The following is a 27,922-nucleotide window of genomic DNA, read 5'->3' as shown; positions in this document are numbered from 1 at the left end:
CTATCCTATTTTCTGTTGCTTATTGATGAATGAAAAGCAGTGTGTTGTATTATCGGTGATAGTAAAGCTAGAGGTAATATTATTATCCTGAGGTAAACATGAACACATCGACTGTACCTAAGCTTGATGGAATCCAGCCAGCTAGTTTGCTAAAGGAAAGTTCAGGGTGACCACCAAAGTCACCAAACAGAGACTTGAATGTATGTTCAGAGTGCAGTGGAGTTGTGTGTGTGTGTGTGTGTGTGTGTGTGTGTGTGTGTGTGTGTGTGTGTGTGTGTGTGTGTGTGTGTGTGTGTGTGTGTGTGTGTGTGTGTGTGTGTTGGTACTGACCCCTCTGTGTAGTGAAGCCTCACAATTTGTGCCTCAAAGGGTCAGGCTCGTCGAAATCTTCTGTTTTGCCTCCATCAAGGTCTCGAGGACAGCCTGGTTACTTGCTGTCTGTGCTGGGATTTATAGTGCACAACCTCACTGTGTTTCTTATCAGGAGATGAGAGCAGGCACAGGAAGGTGATAAATAAAACTGCTGAATTATAAACTTCAGAGAGAAACCTGGTCTCATAAAACTTCCATCACAAACTGCTTCACAGTCTAAGACTGAAAACAGCGAAAGGACAATGGATGAAAAGAAGAAACAAGAGAGAAAAGAGGAAATGTGTAATCTGTGCAAGTGCTACAAAAGGTTTTATCTGTCTTAAGGTGAGTTTAATTCATCTGCAGTAGAAACTGTCATCCACTGACCCACATTGTGAGCCTCTGAAAGTCATTCCCACAACCTGCACAGATGATAAGATCTGTGTCAAATGCTCCTCTGACACATAATTAGCACGAGGACACTGCTGCACATTAGCACAAGGCAAATATGTAATTATGCATCACTCACCATGTTTAAATACAATTGGCCACAGGCGGAGATGTTTGATGATCTATATGCGAGGCAGAGATTTAATGTATTCCTATGTATTAGTGTAAGGCGAAACACTGTAGACTAAAACAATGTCATGAAAGCGAGCTACAGGAAACAGAAGCAGGAGTGGATTTGAAAATCATGACGCAGGTGAATGTGAATATTTTTTGCCTTCATTTGTATTCCACATTTTCTCAGTGACTGAGAAATAGGCTGAAAATCTTCCATTACCTGTACTGGATCTCACATTGACAATACAAAAGAAATCTCATCCTACATTAGTCTGATCTATCATGGATGAATTCTTCTTCAATGGGCCTCACATATGGTCTGTTTTGACACTGCACACCAGTGGAAATAAGCTACTGGGTGCTGCGAAGTCATGGAAGGAGGGAGAAGAGAGAGTCTGCACAGTAGCATCTCCAGTTGAGTAGAATGGAGAGGCCTCATTAAAATTTAATTGCGGCACGATGTTGAGTGCATTGCCATCTACATCAAGATGCATGTGACCTTCTTTTTTCACATTTCCCATTTCCAACAAACGAGTGCATGCACTGCGAGTGCTGTCAATTTAGTAGGGTCTGATTATTTGAAATGATCTCACATGAAAAACGTTCTCGTTCATTTTAATAGTTTAGTCCTTTTTTTTTCCAAATTCAAATCAAAAGAAAAAACTCTGTTCAGTTTCTCAGAAAATAAGGATTGCCTTCCAATTCGCTGATAAACATTAATGCATACGCACAGTGACGATGCAAATCACACTCCAATGTTAACAATATACTCCGGCTCACACGGTGCCTCGCAGTTCCAGGTTGATGTGAGAAGAACGAGTCACATGAGAAGGAAGCAGGCTACTCTGTATTCATGCTAGATGAGATTTGTGTGTGTTTATCGTCTTCCTGTCCTGGATGGGTGTTGCATTACAAGGTACTGTCTCCAAACTGCCAGAATCAATTAACATGAATAATGAATGTCTTCTGACGCGGTTGGTCTTGAGTGTTCATTTTGTTCCAGCTCCCATTGTTCCAGCACGTGCAGGAGAACAGTTTAATTTTGCAGCAGGTACAAGAAGCGAACTTTTTTATAGATATGAAGCAGGTCCTAAGATTTTTTTAAAGGCACCAGATGCTCCTAAAAAGCTTCAAACCACAAAAAACCCCTCTGCACTCTCCTTCACCACAACAGCTAAATGTGGCTCTTAAAAGGGATCTAATTCACATGGAGAAGGAATGTAATCCACTACATCAAGAAACACTGATGGCATTAGTTGCCCCACTAATATCACTTTACCCACTGCATCACCCTTAGCTGTAGGGCTTACACATATTACCCAGTCAGCAGGCACTGAGCAGTCGCCACCAAGCTCCAGAAGACACTTTGCTCTTTATAGTGTGCTTCAAAATGATCCTGCGCAGTGAGACCAGTAACAGAGAAAATGTTTATATAATCCATTACTGACAAAGCTTTAGTAAGTGATTAAACAAAAAATTAGTTTTTTACTTCAAATTGGAAATAGTCCAGAGATTAGCATTTCAAAATTAATCCCTTTTATTGAAGCTCTGTTAGCTTTGCATAGCAAATTTAATATCTGTGCTGTGTTTACTGTGTAAACTCAGGCTGGGTGTATAATAAGTGTGCACCGAGTTTCTCACCAGTTTAACCAAACATTATTTAAATATTGAAGTGAAAATAACAGCTGCATGACTCACAGTAACCATAAAGATGTAATCCTTTTGGGAGAAAGGAAAAAAAGCAGGAAGTGACAGTCAACATGCCAAAGTGGACAGTTTTAAAGGACGTGTCCATGGACAGGGCTAACCTAAACCTACAGCAACACTGATAGTGTGAAAGAGCAGTGTTATCACATGACCAATACTGCATATTGCTGTTTGTGAAGTGCACTATTCTCAAGATTCATGTATTTTTCCCAGTTTCTTCAGTGTCATTTTACCTGCAGAAAGACTGCAGCTGTTCTGGCTTCACCCATCTGAGCACATCTGCCTGAGTTCCGCATCTTAACATCAGGTTGCCGCACAGGAAAGCTGCCAAACTCCAACAGAGGAAAACTTTTAGTCTAATCGGGTCTGTTCAGTTTTATTCTGTTGAATTTGCAGGCAGCTGCTGGTGGGAGAGGAGGTAATTAAAACTGAAAAAGAAGAAACATCACGGAGAAGACTTCACGCAGCAGCTACCATGAGCCAGCTTTTGAGTTCGGGGTTACTGCGGGCATAAAGTGCTTCCATGTGGAGAAAAGTGGAAGAGCAGGATTGCTCCTTTAGCAGCTGTTCCTCTCTGCCGTCCGTTTGCCATAAATACAGCAACATACTATTAGCCTCACCTCTTTAAACCACATGTCATTAAACAAGATGAGTTTTGTGATTAATTAAAGACAGATGAAGAAGATGCAAGTTGCTCTTTGTAGTCAGACTAATTCAAACGGATGATTGACGCTTTATTTTAGACATGAGCCTGTTTGTGAGGTTTTAATTCTGTTTTTGCTCTTTAATCCTGTCAATCTTGAAAGTTAATGCCTACTAGCCAATTACATTTCAATGTCCCCTTTACTGACTACTGATGCTCGCTACCTTAACAAATGCCTCCCTCTTGTGGTAAACCTACTCCTACACAACACATATTTCCTTCTGTTCAGTTTTATCTTGTACATTGCATCCCAATCCCATACTATGTGCACCATTACATTTATATTTGTTCAAATATTATTTATTTATTTATTTATTGTAGGGTCTACCTTACAGTATAAAGTGCCTTGAGGTGACTGTTGTTGTGATTTGGCGCTGCATAAATAAAATTGAATTGAATTTTCTGGTTTTAAAAATAATCTATAAAAGTTTATCCTGGTTGGGGAAATTATTTACATTTAATTCGCATGCATGCATTATTATGACCAAGTAACTGAAGTTGGAAAAGTCATGCTAAAGGCCCTGTACAGGATCGCAAAGATGTTTTCGTTATTCTAGTCAAACAGACCCGGCTTTGACAGATGAAGACAAACACTAACATACACCAATAACATTTTCCACTGAGCAGTTATTAAAATTCAGTTCATCATGCACTCTCAGATCTAAAACACTAAAACACCAACAGGATTTCTTATTTATTTAAATTTGAAAAGGCGTACCAGTATATAGGACAACAGAATATAAAACCCTTCTGGGCCACATTATTTGTCACACTTGACTGTAAATCATAATTTAATGAGCCACAAATAACATGGCTAAATGCAAAAATACAGGAATGCAAACCAGAAACCAGAGCAAGGGTTAAAGCCTGAGGTGTAGCCTATGGAGTCTGAATTAGTGTAATATAGAAAGATGGGTGCTTTCAATTCTACAGAGGCCCAAATAGTAACTATAAGCAGTTATTATTATCATTATTATCAGGATCCTTTTGTATTTTTAATTATCCATTTTTATTGTGTTGTAAAAATTCACAGGTTTTTTTTGTTTCAAAGTGATTTTATTAAAATGTCGGGGTATTCAAGAGGAGAAATGTTTAAGAAAGTCAGAGCAGGTGTTCCAGCACATGTTACCTACATGTTTTAGACTCATGTAGACAAGACATTCTTCATAAATGTAAATGTATTTTCACTTGTCTACCTCAAGTTTATTCCGTGGTCATATATTTGACCAAACTGACAAACACTAACTTCCAGGTGTACCTCATGCATGCTATTTTATATAGCTATGGCCCACTAGTACAGGCGCTGCTAGTGTAGTGGCATCATGCAAGATTCCCATTCTTGCGACCCGGGTTCGATTCCTCGGCAGCGCACCCTTTCTGCAGAACTACAAAGCCTGAGGTTTCCTCATTACGGTCACAGGTTTTAAACTTCCACCAGCAAGTCAGCTGAGGACGTGCACCTCTTTGCCCATTACTGTTCACCCTCTTCTCCCATCTGTTCAAGGCTATAATAAAATTTGTGGGTGAGAATAAAATGCTTAAATACAGAAGACCTGAATCTGTGATCCTTGTCCCTTTTGGATCCATCCAGCCATGCAACTGGACAGTTTGCTGACCCATTACAGAGGCTATGATATTTTCCGGTTGAGCCACTGAGACCGATTTTGGTGATTTTCAGTAGAAAATATGTGGAGCCTCAGACCCTGAATTTCAGCACCATAAATTTCAAAATGTTGACTGATGTTATATGGCTGAGCACATTTCAACATGAATTTCAACTGAATGACTGCAAAACTGTTCAAAGTAGCAAAATAGGATAAATTTGGGGTTTCAGTCTTTCTAAAAATGTAAACTTCTGCAACTTTAATTCACTCGTCTGTGCACTTTGATAGCAACCTAAGGTTCACAGAGTTTGCTACCTCAGTAACGAGCTCAGAGTCCAAGTTAACTCTCTTTCTGAAACAGAGTTGTTAGCTAAACCTGCCTTCTGGAATAGGGCCCTGGTGACTGGCAATGACAAACTGCTCGCAGATGCACTTGGCTGATTGGGAAGAGCAGCCTGGTGCTTAACACCAACAAGACCAAAGTGTTAATCATAGACTTCAGAAGAACAGGAAGCTCAGCCCACCTCCTCCTTTCTATAGACAAAAAAGTAGTAGATAGTGTGAATAAACGAAAGTTCCATGGACTCAACTTGTCCATTCATATGGAGCTCCAAATCTTAAACCTGGTCAAAAAAGCCCAACAAAGACAGTTCCTCCTAAGGAGCTGAAGCTGAAGTAAGTGCAGCTCTCCCAGAAACCTGTGCTGAACTTCTGCTGAACCACCACTGAGAGCATCTGCACAAACAACATCATGATGGGGTGCAGACACTGCACAGCTGCTCAGCTGAAGGAACAACAAAGTATGAAGACTGTACAATGTGTGGTGGCCTTGGAACTCCCACACTTAAAGGATGTCTGAGTAAGAAGGTCAGCAGCGTTATTTCAGACACTTCACACCCAGGGCACTCTCTATTTGACCTTTTGTCATCAGGCAGACTAACACAATCCTGCAAAAACAGTCTAAATGTTATTGTACTTGTATCGACCACAATAAAGATTTTTCTATTTCAAGATTATTCCATATCAGTTTTGCTAATATAATTTTTTATCTTCATTTCAATGTATTAAAAACATTTTCTCAGACGGTGTTTTAGTTATAATCATCCTGCCAGTATGCCATATGATCTCTATTTAATCAATTAGCCTCACTGAATCGACATCTTTTGTAAAGGGAATGAATGAAAAAGCTAAAACATGAAACAAAACCAAATAAAGGCGCTTGCGAATACAAAGATAAGTACATATGGTTTAAAGACAACAAGGTATCATTCTGAAGTCCTGATAGCTTGATGGAGTGTGGGCAACAACAGGACCCTGAAACAATTCGTTGCTTTTTAACACCTTTGATTTTCTGGCTCCGTCGAAATTTAGTTTAGGTCCCAGTCTGTGTAGACCCACACAGGCCTGTAACAAGGTCTCATTCTGAAAATAAAGTTAAAAACATCTGCTGGGAGTTTGTCATGACTGTGGAGTGTATGAAAGACATGCAAAGTCAGTTTTTGTAAAGATACAGTCCACGCATGCATATTATTTTCATGGATTATCAAATTCACACTTATCAATCGCATGGCTTCATTCTCCCTATGAGTATGCATTGTTTTTGCCATCTGAACTGGAAACAACAAGAAACTAAAGGTATTAATGTAAAAGTGAAATGGACTGCTAAATGACAAAAAATATGTAAACATGCATTTACTGTCCACATACGATATATGTTTATATAAACTTACAAATACATAGTTAAAAAAAACTACATGTTAATGCATAAAGTTATTCACATACAAACAGTCACATACTGACCTACCTATGAGGAAGCATTTGGCGACAGTGGGAAGGAAAATCTCCCCTTTAACAGAAAGAAATCTCTGGCAAAACCAGGCTCAGAGAGGGGCAGCTATCTTCACAGTAAGGGGAGGATAACAGGACAAAAGACAGTGTGGAAGAGAGCCGGAGATTAATAATATATTTATAATATATTAATATATTGTTAGAGATATATAATATATATATATTATATTAATAATATATTTAGACAGGGAATAATAATAATATGATTAAATGCAGAGTGGTGTATAAATGCATGGCGAGTGAAAAGAGGTGAGAAAGGATGTCTGTCTCCCAAATCTAATTTGGGAGCTGGTTCCACTGATTCTGGATTTAAGAGGGAGCCAATGAAGAGAAGCCAAGCCAAGAGAAATATATTCTGTCTTTAGTCCCTGTCAGCACTGGATCAGCTGAAAACTTTTCAGGGAGCTTTTAGGACAACCTCATAATAATGAATTACAATAGTCCAACAGATAATAAATGCTTAAACTAGTTTTTAGTATCACTCTGAGACAGGATCTTTGTAACTTTAGTGATATTGTGTATATGCAAGAACAGTCCTGTATTTGTTTATTTGCACATTGAAGGACATATCCCGGGTAAAAATTACTTCAATTAGCTAAATGCTAGATAGTTATAAGTGTCAATGAAGGCATTTAAAGTAATGTTTTAATTACTGCAACCTTAAAGGCGTGTGGTACCCTATTAATAGATTGATCATATTTAAGGTTGAAAATGTTAGTTGATGGTAGGACTTTGTGGAGCAATCTTGTAGGAATGGGATGTTGGGTTTCTTGAAAGGTGCTATAGAAATCTAATGTATTATTATTATTATGTAAAAGACATGTTGATGGTTTGGCAGAAGTAACTATTGAAGTTAACTCCAAAAAACGAATCAGCGAGAAACTGTAAATAAATATCAATGTTATTGAAAGTAGCTGTGGTTATGTTATGTCTGTGAGGTGGTTTCGAGTATTTTTCTCTGTAGAGGTTAAAATTTTATTTGTGAAGAAACTGCTGAAGCCATTACTAGTTAAGGTTAAAGACATGCTTGGCTCTGCAGAACATTGACTCTTTGTCAGCCTGGCTTCAGTTTTCTTCAATCAGTGATTAATTATGGAGGGTTTTTTTTTTTATAGAGCAACAAACTTTTTTTCCAGGTTAGATGATCATTTTGTAAATCAGTGATATGACATTTTCCTCTCCAACTTACGAATGATCTACTGTAAGGTGCACATTTGAGACTTGAAACTATCAAGTCAAGTACTTCTGATTTGAGGTTTTCTATTCCAGAAGAGCTACAGTATCCAGAGTCGTACAGAGTGAAGATGTAAAACTATTAACAAGTTAATCGACCTCTGTGGGAGTAAAGTTCAAGTAGCTGCTCTGCACCGTGTTGGTACATGGCATTGACGATAACAGTGAATGAATTATATCCTAAAAATGAGTTACAGCACTTTCAAAAAGATATTTACTGTAGTGAAATGTGTTCCTCACTAATGTGTAATCCATTATTGTACATATACATCTTATTAAGAAACGATCAGACAAAAGCAACATTCAGAGAATGCTGTTCACTTTCTATCCCGTATGTCAGAGTGTGATTCAAGAGGTGGGTGGGCTCTTTTGCATTTTAAGAGAAGAAAATTGAATCAAATAATAGATTAAATGCTGTGTTGAGGCTGTCATTTTCAGCATCTACATGGCTGTTAAAAGCTCCCCCTATAATTATTTTATCTGAACTGAGCACTAAATCAGATAAAAAAAAAAGCCTGAAATAGAAACTTTTAGTAAGGGCTGGGTGGACAATAGATATCAACAAATTAAACAGGTTTTTGAGTTTTCCAAATAGGGTGGAAAAGGCTAAGAGTCAGGCCTTCAAATTAGTTAAACCTCTGTCTGGATCTATGGTTGATTAATAAGGTGGAGGAGAAGATTGCTGCTACTCCTCCTCCTTGACCTGTCCTTCAAGGATTCTGACGCCTAGTACAACTTGAGGGTGTTAATTAATTTAAATTAATATAATTATCCCGCTGTAACCATTTTTCTGTAAGGCAGAGTAAATTAATTTGTTGAATTAAATTGTTTACTAACAGAGAGTTAGAAGAGAGAGACAAATGTTTAATAATCCACATGTTACTGTTTTACTCTTTAGTGCAGTTGAAGCTGTTAGATTGTTCAAGCACTAAAATTTGATTATAGACAGAAAATTATAGATTTAACTACACTTGGTATTACTTGAATGAGCCATACATTTTTATTAACAATCTAAAAAAGAACTGAAAAGCCTCAGCCTTAGAAAAAAACATTTTAGAAATGACTTCACAAATGCAATTTCTGAAATACCACTGATGCTGGTGAGCAAGCTGATATTACAAATAAACCAATATCAGATACTCAGGAGTAATAAAGTGAAAGCAAAGAGTATTTCTAATGTTTTAGTTGAAGCCAGGGTACTTTAATATGTGTCCTTATAATCTCTTATGCTTGATAACTTGATGAAGAGAGCTGTCATTGATATCATGTTGTGATTTTTCTGGTAAGTTGACCAAGATGTAAAACATCTTGTGTCCATCAGCCAGGGGAATGGAGAAACTCCAGCAGGATATCTCTGCTGGAACAAGCATACAGAGATAAACAGTATTAGGTTCTACTCTGCTTAAATTCACCCATTATCCTGATGTCCACGTGCTTTATACTTATGTGTTTGTCTTTTTCCTCCTTGCAGAAAACCTGTTGATGTGCCTGCCTGAGCCAGTCTTGTTCTGTCTCTTTCAGAGATTTACCGCTCTTGGAAAAACTAGATGCATTAACCCTGTGTTGGATAAATGGAAATACTCACCTGAATGCTGACCTGATCTCTGGAAAACTGGCCTTGAACATTGTCTGTTGTTGTACATTCTGGAAACCACCATTAAAAACTCTTAAACCATTTTTATTTTGGGTAAAACAGCACTAAAACGTTCCTTTCACATCATCATGAATTATCAGTCATTCAAAATCTATCAAGATTTTTAGTCACAACTATTTTCAGCACAAGATACCATTACTTTTGCTTGTTTGTTTACCAGCTGCGTTGTTCCACGCTACTGCAGCACCATATTGGTGAATTTTGACCAGATTTTGAAAATGTCATTCATAGGGAATACTTAGCATTTAATGTTCATTATTCAAGATCATTTTTGAGAATTATTTCTGCCTTTGTGTCTTAATTTGGTTGATTTCACTATGTATTAATAACACACACTCACCAGACACTTCATTGGGAACACCTTGCTAGTAGTGACTCTGGGACCCTCTTTTGCCTACAGAACTGTGCTAATTAGTTGTGGCATTGATTCAACGAGATGCCGGAAACATTCCTCAGAGATTTTGCTCCATATTTATATGACGGCGTCACACAGTTTCTACAGAATTTTCAGCTGTGCATTCATGATGTAAATCTCCCGTTCCTCTACATGCTCTATTAGATTGAGATCTGATTACTGTGATGGCCACAACTCATTGTCATGCTGAAGAAACCAGTTTGGGAATATATGACATTTGTGATGTGGTGCATTTTCCTCTGAAAGTAGCCATCAGTGAGATTGACATGCTCAGAAACAATACTCAAATAGGCTGTGTGGTTTAAATGTTGCTCAACTGAGACTAAAGGGGCCAAAAGTGTGCCAAGATTCTCCACACCGTTTCATCACTATCACTATCCTGAAACATTGATACAAGGACGGACCCATACTGACCCTACCATCCAGGGTTGGCAGTAAACCATTGAGCTGGATAGGCAAACAACTATGAAAGGTGGACATTCAACATTCAACTTTGCAGTTTTTGAAAAACTTGCTTGGCATGGAAAACCAGGCCAAATGCAAAAAACTAGTTGAACAGATTTGCCTAATAAATTCATTTGAATATTCTGCAGTATGTGACAGGATCTGTTGTTGTTAAGCTCTTATATACTTTTGTAAATACATCCTTTTTATGGTTTTTGTTTCGTTTATAAACCATTTTCACCTATTTGACTTCAATGTGACACCTAAAGGTGGTAAACAGATTGTTTATATGATGTGCACAGAGTTTAAAGTGCCAGGAGAAAAAGCACAGAGTCGCCCTCTAGTAGCAGAGTTCTTACATTCATCTCCTCAATCCTCTCCCAGCTAATTCTTAGACTTGGGCTCACTGTCACACAGAACCATTATAAACCTTTGTAAAGGTGCCAACTTTTCCAAAGAGGCTAATCAAAAACATTTTGATGAGGGAATAATGAATTATATTTCATCTGGAAAAAACTGATGCACAATTCAAAAATCAAAGGCCAACACTTACCCAGAGTACACCCAACACACACAAAAATGCAGCTCTGTTTGTGACAGTTTCAGTTGTTGCCGCATTTTAATCTCTTTTGTGTTTACTTGCATCACAAAACTTGTGTTTTCCTGTCTCTTTGGGTTAATGCTGCATAATAGTTTGTTATTTTGTGCCTCTTTGTGGTTGTATGCTAGCCCCCCCAACACTGAGCAAATATAAGAAGGTAGCTGTACTATATGATTTTACTTGGTAATGGCTTTAATTGACTATCTCATCCTGTATCTTGTTATTAAACTGTAGGGTACATGTGAGTCACAAAATTTCACAACTTTATAATAGAAAGCGGGCTGGTGTCCCCTGTAGTTAAGGTTAGCTCCGTTAACCAGGAGCATTCCTGTTAGACAGCAACTTGTTCACCATTAATGGAGCGAAACAGAGAAGAGAAAGACGATGGTTTTAGGGGCTGCTGAGAGTGCCGTGGGCAATGAAAAGGCAGCAGTTCCGTTATTGGCGGTTACTCTCATTTGCCCTTATCATGAGCATGCAGGTTATTTATCACAGACAAGTTTCATGGATATGGAGTGAGACAGTGGCGCAAAGAGAGACGGACACTCCTCCTTATTGATAACCAGTGACATGTATTTATTTGGCAGAAACAAAGCATTCTTTGTGCTGATATATTTCATCATTTTCTGTTCAAATTACAATTAAATTAACTAACAGGAAGTTTGTGGTATATTAATAGCCATTACTTTTCACCACATTGTGCTAGGATCCGTTCTACCCATTACTTCTGCTAAAAAAACACAAAGAAAAATTTGAATTGAGTTTAACTGAAATTTTTTAAACACCCTCCTGGTGGTCACTGGATATACAGTTGAGGCTTTGCTTCCCCCTTGTGGAAAAGGTGCACACAGCAACACGCAGAGCACTCATGACCTGCCAGCACTTGAGTGAAACTGTGAAGAAGACCCCTAGTGGATCTCAGACTGCCCAAAAAACTCAGCACTGTGCTATTTTATTTGTTTGGAGAAGAATAGTTAAATTAATCTAGCCCTTTATTCCAAAGCATTCATGGCATCAGTCTACGTGCTGGCCAACCTGTTATTAGTGGATGACCCACTGTACCTCAAAGCCACACAAGGAGCTCTTAGCATTATTAAAAGACATGAGTAATGCCAGTTATCACATGCGACTTAGAAAAATCAGGTCTTTCAACCCGGTTGGTGTTATTTTACTATTAGGTTATCTATTCTTGCTTCGCCACTCTGGATCAGTAATATTTGAAAAATGGTAAGTTCTAATATCAAAATGTTATTCTTTATATATTATGGGTCATTAAAGTTGTTTTTGCATAGCATACAATAACAATGTCAACTTTTTTTGGCAAATTTTCTAACATTACATGCAATAGCTGTTGTTGTTTTATAGTTGTTAGACGTTTTATGGAGGAAAAAAAATATTTTTTAGTGTGTCATTATTCTATACTTTTTAAAATAATTTATATTTTTTGTTTTGTACAGAGGCAGGATGGAACAGTGTGCATTTTTAAATGATAAAAATTAAAAAGCTGTACAATTAATATGTCAGTTAAATTTAACAATAAATTAAATGTAAAATTAATTAAGCTTCAAAAAACCTCAAAACGTATGGGGCTGGGCTTCGATGTAGGTGGAGGTTTAAGGGTGGTGGTTGTGCATCGACTGCATGTATTCAGTGAAAAACATTACAGTATTACTATTTCCATGTAAACTTAAGTTAACAAACAACCAAACTTAGACAACAAAACCCCACCCAGTTTGATAAGGGCGCCTTCATTGGCCCGCGCGTCTGTAAATCCGTTCCCTCTTTATTTGGCGCGTGCCATTGGTCGGCGGTGACGACAATCCTGAAACGTGCTCCCGCCCACCGAGCGGATCAAGTTTGAATGAACAGCAGCAGCCTGCTCTGGAGGTGGTAGTTGCATTTGCAGTAATTATTAAAAGTGTGTATCGTATCACGGGGTGAGCCTTTCGAGGATGGACATGAAGAAAAGAATTCACCTAGAGTTGCGGAACCGCACTCCGTCAGACGTAAGTTGGCCTCGCGGCTCGCTGTAATAACGCTTCACTCTCGGCTAATGGAGAATATTTCGCGTGATGCCTTGGCGTGGGGATACAAAGTTTCTTCCAAGTTAAAAAGATGATGGGGGACGTCGGGTCACATTGTTGCTTTTGCCGTCGTGTTTACAGCGGGCAGGTGCTCCGCGGGTCCGCTGCTTGAACTTTTTAGTGCGGCTCCAGCTTCACGTTTTAATGTGCAGTTTGAGAATGCACCACAGCTTCTTTTTTAATGCCAGCGGTATAAACAAGGCAAGCAGTGTGAGAAGCCATATTTGTAACTTTTGATCCACGAACCCCGCGTTGTCGGGATTCTTGTTTTTAGTCATTGTCTGAGGCTCAGTGTGCATGCTTGGACTGGGAAATACGTTCACCTAAAAAAAAACAGTTTAAGCCGTGCACTTGGCGCGTTGAGGATGCGAGCACTCAAAGTCGTGAACATTATCAGTGATGCATAAAGATCACAGCCTCGAATTATCGCCTTACAACTGCAGACCGCTGCTATAGTTGCACAAACCGTCCGGTTCAAGTCGTTTATGTCTGCAGGGAGCAGCTTTTTACGCTGGGGGAGCCTGCAAACCTCCATCCGGAGTCACTGTGCGCACAGATGGCCGAAATAAAAGTGCCGTTACCGTGGACCGTTAGCGGCCACCAAGCTGCGCGAAAAAACCCCACGCAGAGATCAAAAACGAGCTACGCCCGACTCATTATCAACTGTCGTGTGGCTATTCACTCGTTTTCATCGGGATTTCTCGAAGCTTAGGCGTCCCAGCTCCCCCGGTGAAAACAGGGGGGGAAATCGTCGAGCCGCGCTGTTGCTCTAGTTTTCCAGAACTAGGACAAGCCGCCATTTTACCGAGAAACAAAGGCTATTCGAAATACACCGAAATCCCGTTCATTCGACACAAACGACGAACCAGTCATCATACCTTCGTGTTAATAGAGGTCTATACACACCATCAGTCCAATCGGGAAGTGTTTAGCGCGAGCAACAATGAAAACGTTTGCCTGGCAGCTATCTAATCGGCTTTAGCGGCCCCTCCTACTCACAAATGACCCTGTGCACGACTCGTAGGTCTGTTTGGCTCCGGCTTGTTTTGACTAATGTGCATCTGCGTCGCTCATAGCTCACGCGCACGTCTCTTATTGCGCTTTAAACACGGCAGCCGTACTTTATCGCTTTCTTACTAATGTGTCAAAAAAGCGAGATAAATGTCATATTTACGTAATGGAAAGAGTCAACGCATCGCGATATTTACAGCGGTACAATGACCGCTGATGGACAGTGGGGTTTTTTTTTGGGTTTTTTTTTTTTTTTTATAGTTCTGGTCCTCACTGCTGATTGGCTGAGTCACGTTCAAGGCCGAGGTGAAATATCCGATAACAGCCCACCTGTGACCGCATATCACACTATTTAAATATCAGTGCGCAGGGCCAAAATTAACGCTGTTGCTGCTGCTACACTGAAGTGTGGCATCCGCCCAGTGTTGAGCTGGTTTATCTGTAGGAGGACGTTTGTTTATTTTCTTCAGATTTATTTATTTATTTTCTTAAAAAATGGTAAAAGTAAATCAATTTAAATGTTTATATGTGTATATATATATTTTTACAATTAAGAGCTGATTCCAAATATTGTTGATACAATTTAACTAAAGTGTCAAAGACGAATGTAGTAATGAAAATAAAATGTGTCTTGAATTTACAGAAATGTATGGATTGTTGTTTGGTATGTGCTTGCTTTTTGTTAGCATTTTTTCCTGTCATTGCTGACTGCTGTAACAAAGCAACAATGTAATGTGTTGATTGGGATTAACAAATATGATGTTTGCAGTTTGACAAATTCTAACCATTTTAATTTTTTGATTACGCTTCAGGTCAAAGAACTAGTGCTAGACAACTGTCGCTCAAATGAAGGCAAGATCGAGGGTCTAACAGACGAGTTTGAGGAGCTGGAGTTTCTAAGCACAATCAATGTTGGTCTGACGACAGTTGCCCACTTGCCGAAGCTAAATAAACTCAAAAAGGTGGGTGCTTTTCATCACGTGACAAATCTCTGTAGCTTCAGACTGTAAAGTTTTGCAAGGTTTTGATTATTTAATTGACCAACAGCTTGAACTCAGCGATAACAGGATCTCAGGAGGGTTGGAAGTTCTGGCGGAGAAGTGCCCCAATCTCACACATCTAAACCTCAGTGGCAACAAGATTAAAGACCTCAGCACAATAGAACCACTGGTGAGTCCCAGAAATATGAGGGGGGGGAAAAAGCACAACATGCAAAACAGCTCGTTGTTGTTTATCAAACTGGATTGTTTTTGTTTGTTTTTTGTTCTGATAGAAAGAACTGGGGACCCTGAAAAGCCTAGATCTGTTTAACTGTGAAGTGACAAACCTGAACGAATACAGAGACAACGTGTTCAAGCTATTACCCCAGCTCACGTACCTGGATGGGTATGACAAAGATGACAAAGAAGCACCCGATTCTGATGCTGAGGTCTATGCAGAGGGCTTGGATGATGATGAGGAAGATGAAGATGGTATGTCCAAGACTATGTCGGGTCTCATGTATGTCTTTGCGACGCTAATGCTGGCGTTTATATTAACTGACCACTTTCACCCAGATGTAGATGATGAGGAGTATGATGAAGATGCAGCACCGGGAGATGAGGAGGAGGAGGAAGGAGAGGATGAAGAAGAGGAGAATGAAGAAGAAGAAGAGGAAGACCTCAGTGGAGAGGTGAGATGAGAATAAATGAGATATGCTTTTTCTAATAGTTATGTAAAAATGCTCTTGTTAGTAGACTGGTTGCCATGGTGAATCCCGCCTCTCGTCCTCTGGCTTCAACTCCGCGAGACCCGGAAGTGAATCATCTCACTAACTTTGCCTTGTCTTTTAACAAAGGAGGAAGAGGAGGATGATTTGAATGACAGAGAGGTTGACGATGAAGATGACGAAGGTGAGCAACTTCTCCAAATGCATAATAAGTGCACACGCTTGATGCTATTCTTTATAGTGGACTGCTTTTGTTTTTCTTAACCTTTATGAATTAGCAAATTTAAATATGCCCTTTGGATATTTTACACATGGCGTTAACATGGAGAGATGCTACAGTTTCTGTGTCCACTATATATACACCATGTATAAACCATAGACGGTATATAAAGGATGGGAGTAGGCACAGTGACAGCACCTTGTAGGTCGTAAACTCATGTTTTGAAGCCTTGATCTTCAGTATTATGGTTTTTGCAAGCTTGTCTTTTGGAGAGCCAGAAATGACTGTGCTTGGGACTGTAGAATGCTAAGTTAATGCTAAAAATGCTTAAACCTTGCCACTATGGCTAGCACGCTTTGTTAGCAAGGTGCATTTCAGAGTGTATTGTTATCTGTGCACAAACAGAGGTATTTTATAGTTAATGGAAAGTAATGTACAAATAAATATGGAGCTGTCCCCCAAAAGCTATTTTATTATTACTTTCTTTAATTGTAATTTCATTATACTGTCGGAAACGGGTCTCTCTTGTAAATGTAGAAATAAAGGTTAAATAAAATAAATATAGGGAGTGAATCCTTTGGGAGTTAGCCTCTAGTGGGCATTCAAATGATTTGCAGTTTTCACCCCTGTGTGCTGGCTTCATATTGAGCCTCAGAGGGAGCTTATGTGTGCGTGATACAAACAAAACAGGGAGACAAGTGTGAAACGAGGACAAGGATAATGTGTTTTGGTCACGTGGAGCTTTCTTCATCTGTAATGCTGTATTTGTCTTATAAATGTGACTTTTATTTCTTACTTATTTCTCAGAAGAAGAGCGAGGTCAGAAGAGAAAAAGGGACCTGGATGAAGAAGGGGAGGAAGATGATGACGATTGAGAGTCTTCTTTAAGCTAAGTTGTGAACTGTTTTTAACTTGTATCTCCCAGTCACTTCCCAACAGCCCCCATGTATTTTTTCCCCTCAGTTTCATATTGCAGTAGGAGTGGGTTTCTTTTGTTATTGGCCAGTTAGGTAGACGGGTTTTCCTGAAGGGAAAGAAAAGGTTACATTTGTGTACCTTTGACACCCCCGTGTTCCAGTCTTTACTGTCCACTTTTAACTGCTTCGTGGACACCAGTTTTGTAATATCAAATAATAGCAAATATAAACCTTTTTGAGAGACGTTTTTGTTTCCTCACTGTTTGTGTAAGACCAATTTCTGATGTATTTTAAGACCGCCCCAAAAAGAGGGGAGGAAAAAAAAAATAAAATAAAAAGAGTGCATGTCTAATACATTTTAAAGTCAACTACTGGATTCATGTATGGCTGTCCTCTCCTCGTCTTAAACTTATTGTTATTATTTTTTTAATTGTATTTCTTTTTTTTTTTTCTTTTTAATGTAAGTTATGTGTTTGTAGTGTCACCAGTATGCCAATACTCTCTGCTGTCCTGGTGTGAAACTTCTGTCTGAACATGCGCAGTGTGACCCTCACGGGACATATTTTTAAATCCTAGCAAAAAAATGTCTGCCCTTGTCAAAGCTGCTCCTCCTCCTCTTAAACCCTCAGCTTTGATAGTTCGGAAATTACGTGTTCTTGTAAATAATGACCAAATCTATTTTTTTGTATTCTCTTTGATGACGGCAGACATTGAACAGACAACTGAGGTGAAACTATGAATTGTAATAAGATATTAAATATGTATGCTGCTTTATCTAAGAATACGCAGTGTGAAATTTCTTGAATTTGAACATAACTTTGTATGCATCATCTTTCCATAAGGACAAAACATCAGAGCTCATTGCTTTCTTTGCTCCCCCCCCCCCATGTTCTTTTCTGTGACACACACACACACAGATGGCAATGTTTGAATTTTGTGCTGGTGGTGTAGAGGAGTGCTTGATTTAAATGGAGGTTACAGCCACAACGTATGTGCATCGAAAATTTATTGTTGCAAAATGTAAACTCTGGAAAACGGTCAGCTGTTTGGACTTTGTTTTCCTCCAGTATACGCAATGGTCAAATTGGCCTACCTCAGTGATTTTTTTTCACTACATGTTAAATCCACTGTCATCAGCTGATTTTTCTTTTCCCCTTCCATTCACTTCAATAAATCCCTTTTATATATGTGTTTGACGTTTGTGGTCCTTGTACACAGTTTAATATATTAAAAAAAAAAGTGTATACAGAATTCCAGGGAGTGATGACAGTTGTCATTTTTGATCCTCTACATGGAAAATCAAGAAAAGAATTTACAGAATGCCTTTTTTTCCCCCACAATACTGAACTCGTATGTATACATCTACAGTACACTGCTACCACACTAAGCAAATCTAAGTTGGGGTTTACTTTGAGTCTGCAGCAGTAACTGTTTGGTCAAAAATGTCATGACTAAACAGTTACTCGACCTGTCTCCTGTCTGTCACTGCAGCTCATCGATCTGTCTACTTTCACTGTAGCCTTTTATTTAACACAGATATTTACCATTGTTCATTGTTAAGGGCTCATCTTCTCTAGCTAAAGCTATGAAGCTTTGGCCCTTTATGTGCCTGCGATGATGTTATGAGGAAAGACTTGTGACCTTTAGTCCGTAACTCGCTGTTAACTTACCATTTCCATCCTTGTCATGCATGCAGTGGAATTTCTCCAGCTCGGCTCTTAAAATAGTGCCAATTAAATTCGAATGCTCTCAAATGTAAAGCTGAATGAGGCAGCGCAAATTTCTCCTGTATGTGTTGTCGGTACGGGTGGAGGAGAGGCACATCACCTGACGTCTTGAAAGCAAAAATTACACGGCTACAGACAAACATTTCTCAGTAATAGTAATATACTTGGTTTAAATGTCAAATGGTTGGTTATTATTCCAGTTTGCACTTTTAAAAGTAGGAAATTATATAGCTTCATAACTTATCTGAAGTTACGTTGTTGGAGACAAAGAGCTAATAGGAAATACCTTTTTAAGGTGCTGTTTCACACAAGTCTTGCACCATTTCCACCGGAAACATTCAGCAAAATCTATCAAGCATCACAATCATTACTTGCGCAGTGTGTCATACAAAAACAAAGGGATTAAGAAATATACATGTTATTAGCTAAAAAGGTAAGATGTGACAAATAATAAATAAAAAGCAAATATACATTACCCCATCAAAATTAGCCCTAAAAACCAGTAACAGCCAGCAAAGCTTCCCTCGGATCCATGTCTCCTCAGCTGCGTCCCCATTGTTTAAATAAAGAGATACCTGAACAAAGTGAGCTATGTGCTGTCCTTGGGGAAAGACTGTCTGGAGTAGCTAAGTGTCAGTGTGACAAAGTAAATCTCTAGCCACTGTTTGTAGGTAATGGGATAAGCAGCCCGGTGGGAAAAACATGGTCCATGTCTGCAAAGCTCTCCTCGTCTGCCATTTTGAGATAATGTTGCAGCTCGCTGCAAACTGGGTCTGCAGCAGGGTCTAAGGCCTTGGGGAAGAAAAATAGGAGCAATAATAGTCTTCTCCAGTTTTAACCTCAACATAAAAATTACAATTCGGAGGTGGTTTGGTCAGTACAGGACTTTTTTTTTTTTTTTTTTTTTTTTTTTGCATGGTGATCAAGGCATTGCCACATGGACAAGAGGGTAGGCAAAGTGAGACGAATACCTAGGCGGCGTGGAATAACACTGCTAGATCAATCATTTACATTTATAAAAACTGAAAATACCAAAATTCTCTGCATTCTATATCAGCGATTTAATGCTTAAGTAGCAATCCCTGATCTGTCATGCCTCATTACTTGTATTTGTCACTACTACAATATTGCAGTATTTGGATCAGTTAACATTATCCAATGGTTACCATGTTATTGTGTGCACTACGTGGAACAGCAGGAAGAATGAAGTTATGATATAATGAAATATATCAAAAAAGCAGGGCGAAGGGCTCAGAAGGTTGTTGGAGGTCAGAAGTGGGGGGGGGCAAAGGAAGCGAGGCTTTGCCAGTCCAGGAGTCTAAGAGGTCAGGCGTTGTTGGGGCTAACGTTCTTCAGGTTGTTGAGCTCGAGTTCCAGCTGGCGTATTCGGACGTCCTTGGTGGTCAGTTCCTCCTTCAGCCGCCGCAGCTCATCCTGCTGCCGGAAGAACATCCGCAGGAGCTGGGTGGAAAAGGTGGGAAACGCGTGGAAGAACATGAGCGCAACGGCAGCTCTCAAAACAAGGAAAAGAGGACATTGGCAGGATGAAGGACGAAACATTTGGTTTTAATGGCAAGTTGTGTAAGGCTGGGTTCATTCTCAGCTTTTTTCTGAAATCATTTGCACCAGTACATTATGCTCTACTCTTATGATCGAAAGCTGTGGAACAGCTACTACATGGACCCCATGAGCCAAAAGGTCAGACTGCTCTAAAAGCTTAGTTTCTGATTTTTTATTTTATTTTTTTTACTATTCAAACTGTATGACAGTGGATATCCAAAAAATGGTCACCAAAGGCTTTTCAGTCTCACAAAGGGCAGCCAATCAGAAGAAAGCTGACTCAAAGGGCGAGCGCTAAAATAGCACGTTTCACATTTTTTTTGGTTAATGCATGCATAATGTAATAAAGATGACTTTGAACTATTATACAGAAGAAAAGGAAAGAAATGTATAGAGATCCACTTTAAGTGAATCAGTTGTACAACAAAAACAAGTTGCGGTTCAGTTACAGCGTTATTACACTCCATTAAAGGCTGCAATTATTTTATATTATACTTGTCATCCTTCACACACCTCGTTCTCTGTCCTGGGTGGTACGTTCTCCAGCAGGTCGATCCCATTCACTACCACACTCTTCTTTTCCTTCACCGGGACCTTGAACACCACCTGGTTTGGCCGGTGGTAACCATCCTTCAGGGACATCAAAACTGGGTCTGTTTGAAAAGCAGGGAGAAAATGAACTTTTCCCTGTGAAAACCAACACAAAGCAGCAAGAGGCTTCGGCCGTCCACAGATCAACACCAGAGAATCTACCGTTTATCCATGCACGTCTTCAGCTCTTCAGGACATCCACATATTCAAGTGTTTAGTTATTCTACAACATGATTAGGATATGGATTCAGTGCCTAAAGCAATTTCCAAAGTTACTAAGCTTTTGTTATCCAGACTTCATCAGTATTTCAGTATCAGCATTGGGTTCATTTGTTCTCTTAAAAAAAAAAAAAAAAAATATATATATATATATATATATATATATATATATATATATATATATATATATATATATATATATATATATATATAGTACTATCTCAGCCCATGTCTACACACAAATAATGAAGACAACTTTCTTCAAATACAATTTAAATAGTATAAACTAAACAATATTAGTTATAATAAAAACTCCTGTAGGTCATTATTTGATCTTCCAAAAAGCCCATGAACCAAAAAATCTTCACAAAACTAAAAAACTAAATGTAAATGTCAATAATACAAAATACTGACTGGAAAGCATCTCTTATTTAAAAAAATTTCCTTTACAAAATAGTGACCATACTATAGTTTTAATTGCCGAGCATATTAAAATCACACTCGTGAGAAAAAAAAAAAAAAAACCTGTCTATTTACATTGATTCCGATTCAGTGAAATACGCGTGGTTGTAAGAACAAAATTGGCAGGTGTGTGGGTTTTGTGAATCGGATGGTAATTTTTGCAAATGCACATATTTAACCCTAACCCACTGAGAGCAAACACAATGTGAGAAGGAAAGAACGGGACTTTCAAAACATACTTTTAACATCCTGAATTTCATTTCTCTTCACTTGAATAATCAGACCGCATCTTATCTTTAATACCTCTCAGTAGCATACCACCCCAATAGTGCACTTTACCCCCAGACTGCCGGCTTGCTTGTGCTTCCAAGGATATTTAAAAGTAAAATGAGAAGCAGAGCCTTCACTTTTGTCTTTTGTCCTGTATTCCTCCTCTCACCTCTAACTGGTTGCGGCAGATGGCCCCGCCCCTCCCTGAGCCTGGTTCTGCAGGAGGCTTCTTCCTGTTAAAAGGGAGTTTTTCCTTCCCACTTTCCTTCCTACTTGCTCATGCTTGAGAGTGAGTGAGTGAGTGAGTGAGTGAGTGAGTGAGTGTGTGTGTGTGTGTGTGTGTGTGTGTGTGTGTGCGCTGCTTTAGAGTATAAAGCACCTTGAGGTGATTTGGCAGTATATGAAAAAAACGTAAATTGAAGTGAACTGCATTAGTGTTCACTTGGTTTGAGTTCTTATTTTAAAGCTCCATGAAACATGAACATGAAGAGCTTAGATGTTGTCACAGTTAAAATGGGGGGTAGCACCTTCATCTATCTGACTACTCTCCTGTCGAGCCAGCTTGGGTTCAGGGCAGACACTCTCTTTACTGTTATCAGATCAGATGACCCAGTCCATTAGCCATGCTGCTATAGGCCCGGGTTCTTTGGGGACTGCCCATGAAGCACTGATCACTTCTCCATCACTCCCTTCTCTCTTACTCCCAATGCATTTTTATGCCACTGTTAAGAACAACATTCACTTTGTCATCTCTGTCCTGTAGTTTGTGCTTTATCTTGTTTTTGTTTACCATCTTTCCACATTTCTCTCCTTTCATTTCCCCCACCCCAGCTGATAGCTGAGACCAGCTAAAGTTTCTTCCTGCTAAAATGGAGTTCTACCTCCCTGCTGTTGTTAGTTAGAGGGTTATTGAGGATTTTCTCTCTAATACTCTTACTGTAGAAGCTTGAGATGACTATTGCTGTGAAGTAGTGCTCACAATATAGTAAAGTTGAATGTTAATGAACTGGACTGGATTGCATCAATTAAAATAAATCAACTGTGGGGATTTTTTTTTAACCATGCTGGTGATAACACAAGCTACATGTTGTCAGTGCATGATTCAGCAAAACAAAAACACTCAGTGACTGAAGTTTGCTGTAAATTAATCTACATTAGCTTTGTTTACTTGTTAGAGGCAACCTTGCATGCAAGTCATCATGGAAATCAGTTGCAGCAAATGAATAAGATGCCGCTCCCCTATTAAAATGCTGCTTAACAAGCCAGACAAGTGCGTCTCTGACGGGTTGCTTACCTCTATCAATTCCGCTCAGCCACTCGCTGGCTGACAGGGCCGGTTCTGTTCCTGCCGTCATGGGGTAGATGTCCTCCTGGTACGTGTCTGACTGTAAACAAACAAACATTTTCAGATGTCTCAGCAACCATTTGCTCAGCACTGCTGATTATCTCAACGTTCGGATGTCTTTGGTAAAGAGTTTTTATCTCAAAGAATTACATACGGTTTTGATAATTTTCCACCTTTTGACTTTGAGATGCTCATTCACCAGTCTGCTTTTAAACACACGTCTTAGGTCAAATAAATGGTATTAGATTAATTATTCCTGTTCTTGTTTCTTCTTGCTCTGATTTTGTATTCATCACAAACCAAGGTATTATAAGTCCAGTGTTCCCAAGAGGTGTTGGCTAAAATCTAACAGCTTTTTTGACTTAATAAATGCTGGTTATCATCTGCTGAAGATGAGACTGATAATAACAGAATGGAGTCTAATTTCATTCCCACTCACCCTTCTTGGCACAATCATGGAAATGGGCTCAATCAAACCCTTGAGGGTGACCAGTTTGTAGAAGCGGTACACCTCGCAAGCTGCCACATCCATCCCGTGCTTTGGCATCACACCTGCAGACAGGAAAAGAGGCATGTGGTGACGGCTGTTTTGCCAACATCCCTTTCCTAGAATTCATTGTTTGTCTCATCAACAAGATACAAAAACAACCTGCTGCAGCGTGACAAGTTAGTGAAGCTCTTTAAGCTTTTTTGAGCAAATTTCCAATTCGGACACCTCATTTTTATTTTCTTCAGTAAATACGATCCTTTCAGCTACGCAACACCGTTTTTAGAGGAGTGTTGAGGGCTGAGCTCATTTTCACAGTGATTCATTCCACCTCTCCGTTTCTAAAGACAGTTAATGACTGGGTTAGCATTTCTCTTTCTCCTCTGGCAGGACAGATCAGATACTGCTGTTCAGCAACTGGCTTACCTAGTCCTTTCTGTGGGGCAGGGGATCGGAACTCCATTAGGTACTGGATGTACGGCTTCTCTGTGGTGATTTCAAAGTAACGGATGTTGCCGTCCCCCTGCCAGAGCAACAGAACATGGTCATTACCTCTGAGCAATTGAAGCTACATCTTTTTTGCTGCTGTGCTCAGATTTCCAAGCAATGCTTCTCAGACTTTGACTTCCCTTTATTACTCAAGTTAAATTGAACGAACACGAACACACACACACACACACACACACACACACACACCCCTTAAAAATAAATCATCAATTCCAATCACAGTCATCCAAAATGTATTAGATATGCAATAAATGAATGGTAAACACAGTTCAGTTTTTAGACTACTTTTGTACAACTGTAGGGACATCGGGGCTGACCTTGCCTGCCAGATACAACATGTGTGTGTCAGCATCATAGAAGGGAAACAACAGTCCTGAGAGCCCGTCTATGTCCTCCTCCACCATCGGCATGGACAAATCCTCCTAGGAATAACAATGTATACAAACATTGTTTTTAACACACATGCACACTTGATCTACCTGCTGTGGCACTGTATGCATGTATGGAGAAGTGTTGTCTGACCTGATCCCAGAGAGCGATCTGCCGAGTGTTCCAGCGAGAAAACCCTGTGGTGAGCAGCCGCTTCATATTGCCCAAGAACACAACTCTGTTTACGCGGTGGTTCTTGCAGCTGGCTTGCTGATGGAGCAGCACACATAGAGAGAGTGAGGCAACATACACTTGCAAGGAAGTTAACACTCTAATATGTTAACAGAATATTCTTGTGACAGTAGAAAGCAGAGCGTTTTTCAGAAACCACTAAAACATGTCAGTTTATCGTCATCAGCCAGGTCCGCCTCACCTGAAGGACTCTCCCGGAGCGTGGCTCAATGACACGCAGCTTCTTGTCTTTGCAGCTGGTGGCCAGCAGACTGCCGTCTGTATTGAAAGACATGCTGAGGATGACGTCAGTGTGGCAGTCGATCATTTTCACCGGCTCGCCTATCTCCAGGTTCCAGATGAGGATCTAACTCAGTCGGGAAAAATTGTTTTGGTGGAGCTGTTAGAGGGCTGCTGTACTTCAATTAAAGTGATCATAAATAGAGATATAACTGTGGTTGTTGGGGGTGTGGCTGTGTTGTTTTTGTACCTTGTAGTCGTAGCCTGCACTGAAGAGGATGCCGCTGCTGGTGGGGTGCCACTCGATCAGACCCACCCGTCTGCTGTGACCGTACAACTCCAGCACTGCTTCCATCATGTTGCGCCTCAGGCCGCCCTCTGGGATCTCCCATACTCGCACCTGCAACATTTACCAACGCACACCGAGGTTGTTACTGGATACACAAATATACCTACAGGTTTGCTCATTCTCACAAAACATGATAACAAGTGACATTTTTATTATTCTGTTTTTGTTAGCAAATTATCAGGACTACTGCGTGCTTTCACAACACATTAGTATGAACTCTAAACCACAATCAGGAGGACACAGCTAGAAATCGTCTGATCAGAAATAGCACAAGCTATCAATGTAGCCCGTTGCATTAGGATTAGACAGGATTACTGCTATGGATAGAGGCTCTGTGTCAGACCAGATCAGATTATCTTTGAACATGTGAAAGTACTACACAGAGCACAGTGCTACCAATGCTGTGCAGTATTCACTAGAGTAATGTAACAGGTACATGTATCACGAAAAAACAGCCTGTAGGGTAACAGTGATTGCTATTTTATTTTGTGCCTAATGTCATTAATATAGCAAGCTGCTGAAAAGCTAACTGATGTTTGCCTATTTGTCGTTTTCAAACCTCACAGCAGCAACAACAGCACACCGTAGGATCGGATCAGAAGCGCGTGTCCAGTACAAACCGTATGAATCAGTAACCTCTGACCAGAGGTGGGACCAAGTCATTGTTTTGCAAGTCTCAAGTAAGTCTCAAGTCTTTATCCTCAAGTCAAGTCTCAAGTAATGTCAGGCAAGTCAGAGTCGAGTCTCAAGTCACTGGTGTAAAAGTCCGAGTCAAGTCACAAGTCTGAAATTTTGAATTTCAAGTCCTTTCGAGTCTTTAAAAAAAAAAAGAAAAAAAGAAAAAAGTATGTTGCAGTTATGCTAAATGTAAATATTAGACCATGTAATTTTTAAATCTGTGTTTTTCTCAACACATGACAAAATAGTGAACTTAGAAAATATACACAAATTGTGAAATTGCACCTCTTTAAAATGCAGCTCAATTAAACCTAGCTCCAAGAATAATTTTCACCGACAGTTCTGAGATAAGCTGCATGTTATTCTTGGATGCGGTTGTAGGACCGGTGTTGTGCCAAAAAGTGATTGTCTGCCAAAAACTGATTTCCGGTATTTGCCAAAAAGCGATTGCTCATATTTAAAGTGCTATAAGTAACTTGTTGGGCTATAATATGTTAAACATATGTCAAATGCATCCCTTATGGATGACATAAAGTCATCTTGAGCCACAAACAACATTCGTGTAGCAAGATACAAGCCGCAATCAGTTTTTGGCAGCGACTTTTATATAACCTTTATTTATGCAGTAAAAAAAATCTCATTAACATTAAAAATGTATTTTGTAAGAGTAAGTTGGCCAAGAGCACAGCAGAAATGGCAGCAAATATTACAATAGTTCTGTAAAAATATTTTAAGTGGGGATAAAGGACCGGATTGGTTATAATGTAAGTACAAGTTGTAAAGATACTTAAAAAACAGATAATTTTTTAATTCTTTATGTAACCCCTTTGTATCCCCTGTTCACCGAAGTCTATTTACGAACATACGTAAAGATATTACACATAAAAAATACACAAACACTGGAAATCACTTTTTGGCAGAAAATCACTTTTTGGCACAACACCGGCTTTAAAATCGCATGACAAAAATATCATATACATTAAAAAAACTGCATCACCAACGTAGCCTGGACAACATTTGCTAGTTAGATGAAGTCAGCTATCTCATCGTAGCATATTTATATGCATATTTATAATTATACGGTTCTTGTGAGTGCATACACTCGTGAAGTTTAGTAACTTCCGGTCACTGCAACAAGCCCAGGTACAGTTTACCGACGGATGGGTGCAGGACCTTGAAATGCACCGTGTAGAACGAAAGACCATCGTACATATCATAAGTTTACCAGTCTCACAAATAGTCTTCATAAATACACATTCGTTAACCGTTTATTAATATAACCTTTGAGCTTAACGGTAATTAATTAGTAGTGGAAATAATTTCTGGTACGCCTTACAGAAATGTAGCAGTGACAACAATATTGTATGCTGTAATCGTACTGGACAATTAGTGATACAAAAAACCTGTTTTATCCTGTGAATAAAAGTATATGTTTTTGTCAATGTACCATAATAACAGAAGCGAAACGCAATATTGTGTCAGGACAATTCACTATTTATGCACAATAAATAAAGGAGCATAGCGCGACCATTTCTGTTCAGCGCCAGACTTGCTTGTAACCTATATCACCAATTATGTTATGAAAATGACGCATTAACTACAACAGCAGACTGACCTTTGTGTAAATGCTTGGAGCAGACTAACCTGTGAGCTGGAGTGTTCTGGGACGTTATATTTGATCTTTGAATGGCTGCAATCCAGTCGCGTCTTTGTTACTTCGGAAACATGGCTCGAACAATTTCTCTTCAACGACATAATCCGATAACAACCGATTTCTTTACCCGTCGGCTTCCCGTGGCTGTCATGCGACCGGCTATTGTAGT

At 39.4% G+C, this 27,922-nt stretch overlaps 2 protein-coding genes across 4 annotated transcripts in view; one reads left to right on the top strand and one right to left on the bottom strand.

Moving 5' to 3' along the window:
- The first annotated feature begins 12,953 nt into the window (after positions 1 to 12,953).
- Positions 12,954 to 18,251, top strand: anp32a (acidic (leucine-rich) nuclear phosphoprotein 32 family, member A). 2 transcript variants are annotated; one of them, XM_080884693.1, is made up of 7 exons: positions 12,954 to 13,130; positions 15,032 to 15,181; positions 15,267 to 15,389; positions 15,493 to 15,691; positions 15,776 to 15,891; positions 16,057 to 16,111; positions 16,958 to 18,251. In XM_080884693.1, the coding sequence occupies exons 1-7, from the start codon at positions 13,077 to 13,079 to the stop codon at positions 17,020 to 17,022; spliced, it is 762 nt and encodes a 253-aa protein (XP_080740819.1). In that variant the 5' UTR covers positions 12,954 to 13,076; the 3' UTR covers positions 17,023 to 18,251. The 2 variants fall into 2 exon arrangements, with proteins under 2 accessions (XP_080740819.1, XP_080740818.1); XM_080884692.1 differs by having other exon boundaries at positions 12,958 to 13,130; positions 16,955 to 18,251.
- The window catches only part of coro2ba (coronin, actin binding protein, 2Ba), a 49,322-nt gene continuing 38,899 nt past the window's right edge, over positions 17,500 to 27,922 (bottom strand). For both annotated transcript variants that reach the window (XM_080884690.1, XM_080884691.1), the window contains exons 4-12: positions 25,323 to 25,472; positions 25,035 to 25,199; positions 24,755 to 24,871; positions 24,550 to 24,654; positions 24,152 to 24,248; positions 23,678 to 23,790; positions 23,188 to 23,278; positions 20,865 to 21,004; positions 17,500 to 20,252 (exon numbers count right to left, since the gene is read on the bottom strand). In XM_080884690.1, the coding sequence (XP_080740816.1) occupies positions 20,118 to 20,252; positions 20,865 to 21,004; positions 23,188 to 23,278; positions 23,678 to 23,790; positions 24,152 to 24,248; positions 24,550 to 24,654; positions 24,755 to 24,871; positions 25,035 to 25,199; positions 25,323 to 25,472 (1,113 nt within the window). In that variant the 3' untranslated portion in view covers positions 17,500 to 20,117. The remainder of the gene's footprint in view (positions 20,253 to 20,864; positions 21,005 to 23,187; positions 23,279 to 23,677; positions 23,791 to 24,151; positions 24,249 to 24,549; positions 24,655 to 24,754; positions 24,872 to 25,034; positions 25,200 to 25,322; positions 25,473 to 27,922) is intronic.

The sequence above is a fragment of the Rhamphochromis sp. 'chilingali' genome (assembly GCF_963969265.1).
Source record: "Rhamphochromis sp. 'chilingali' genome assembly, chromosome: 6".
NCBI classification, from domain to species: domain Eukaryota; kingdom Metazoa; phylum Chordata; class Actinopteri; order Cichliformes; family Cichlidae; genus Rhamphochromis; species Rhamphochromis sp. 'chilingali'.
Note: the sequence above shows the minus strand (reverse complement) of the source record. Positions and strands in the feature narration are given on the sequence as shown.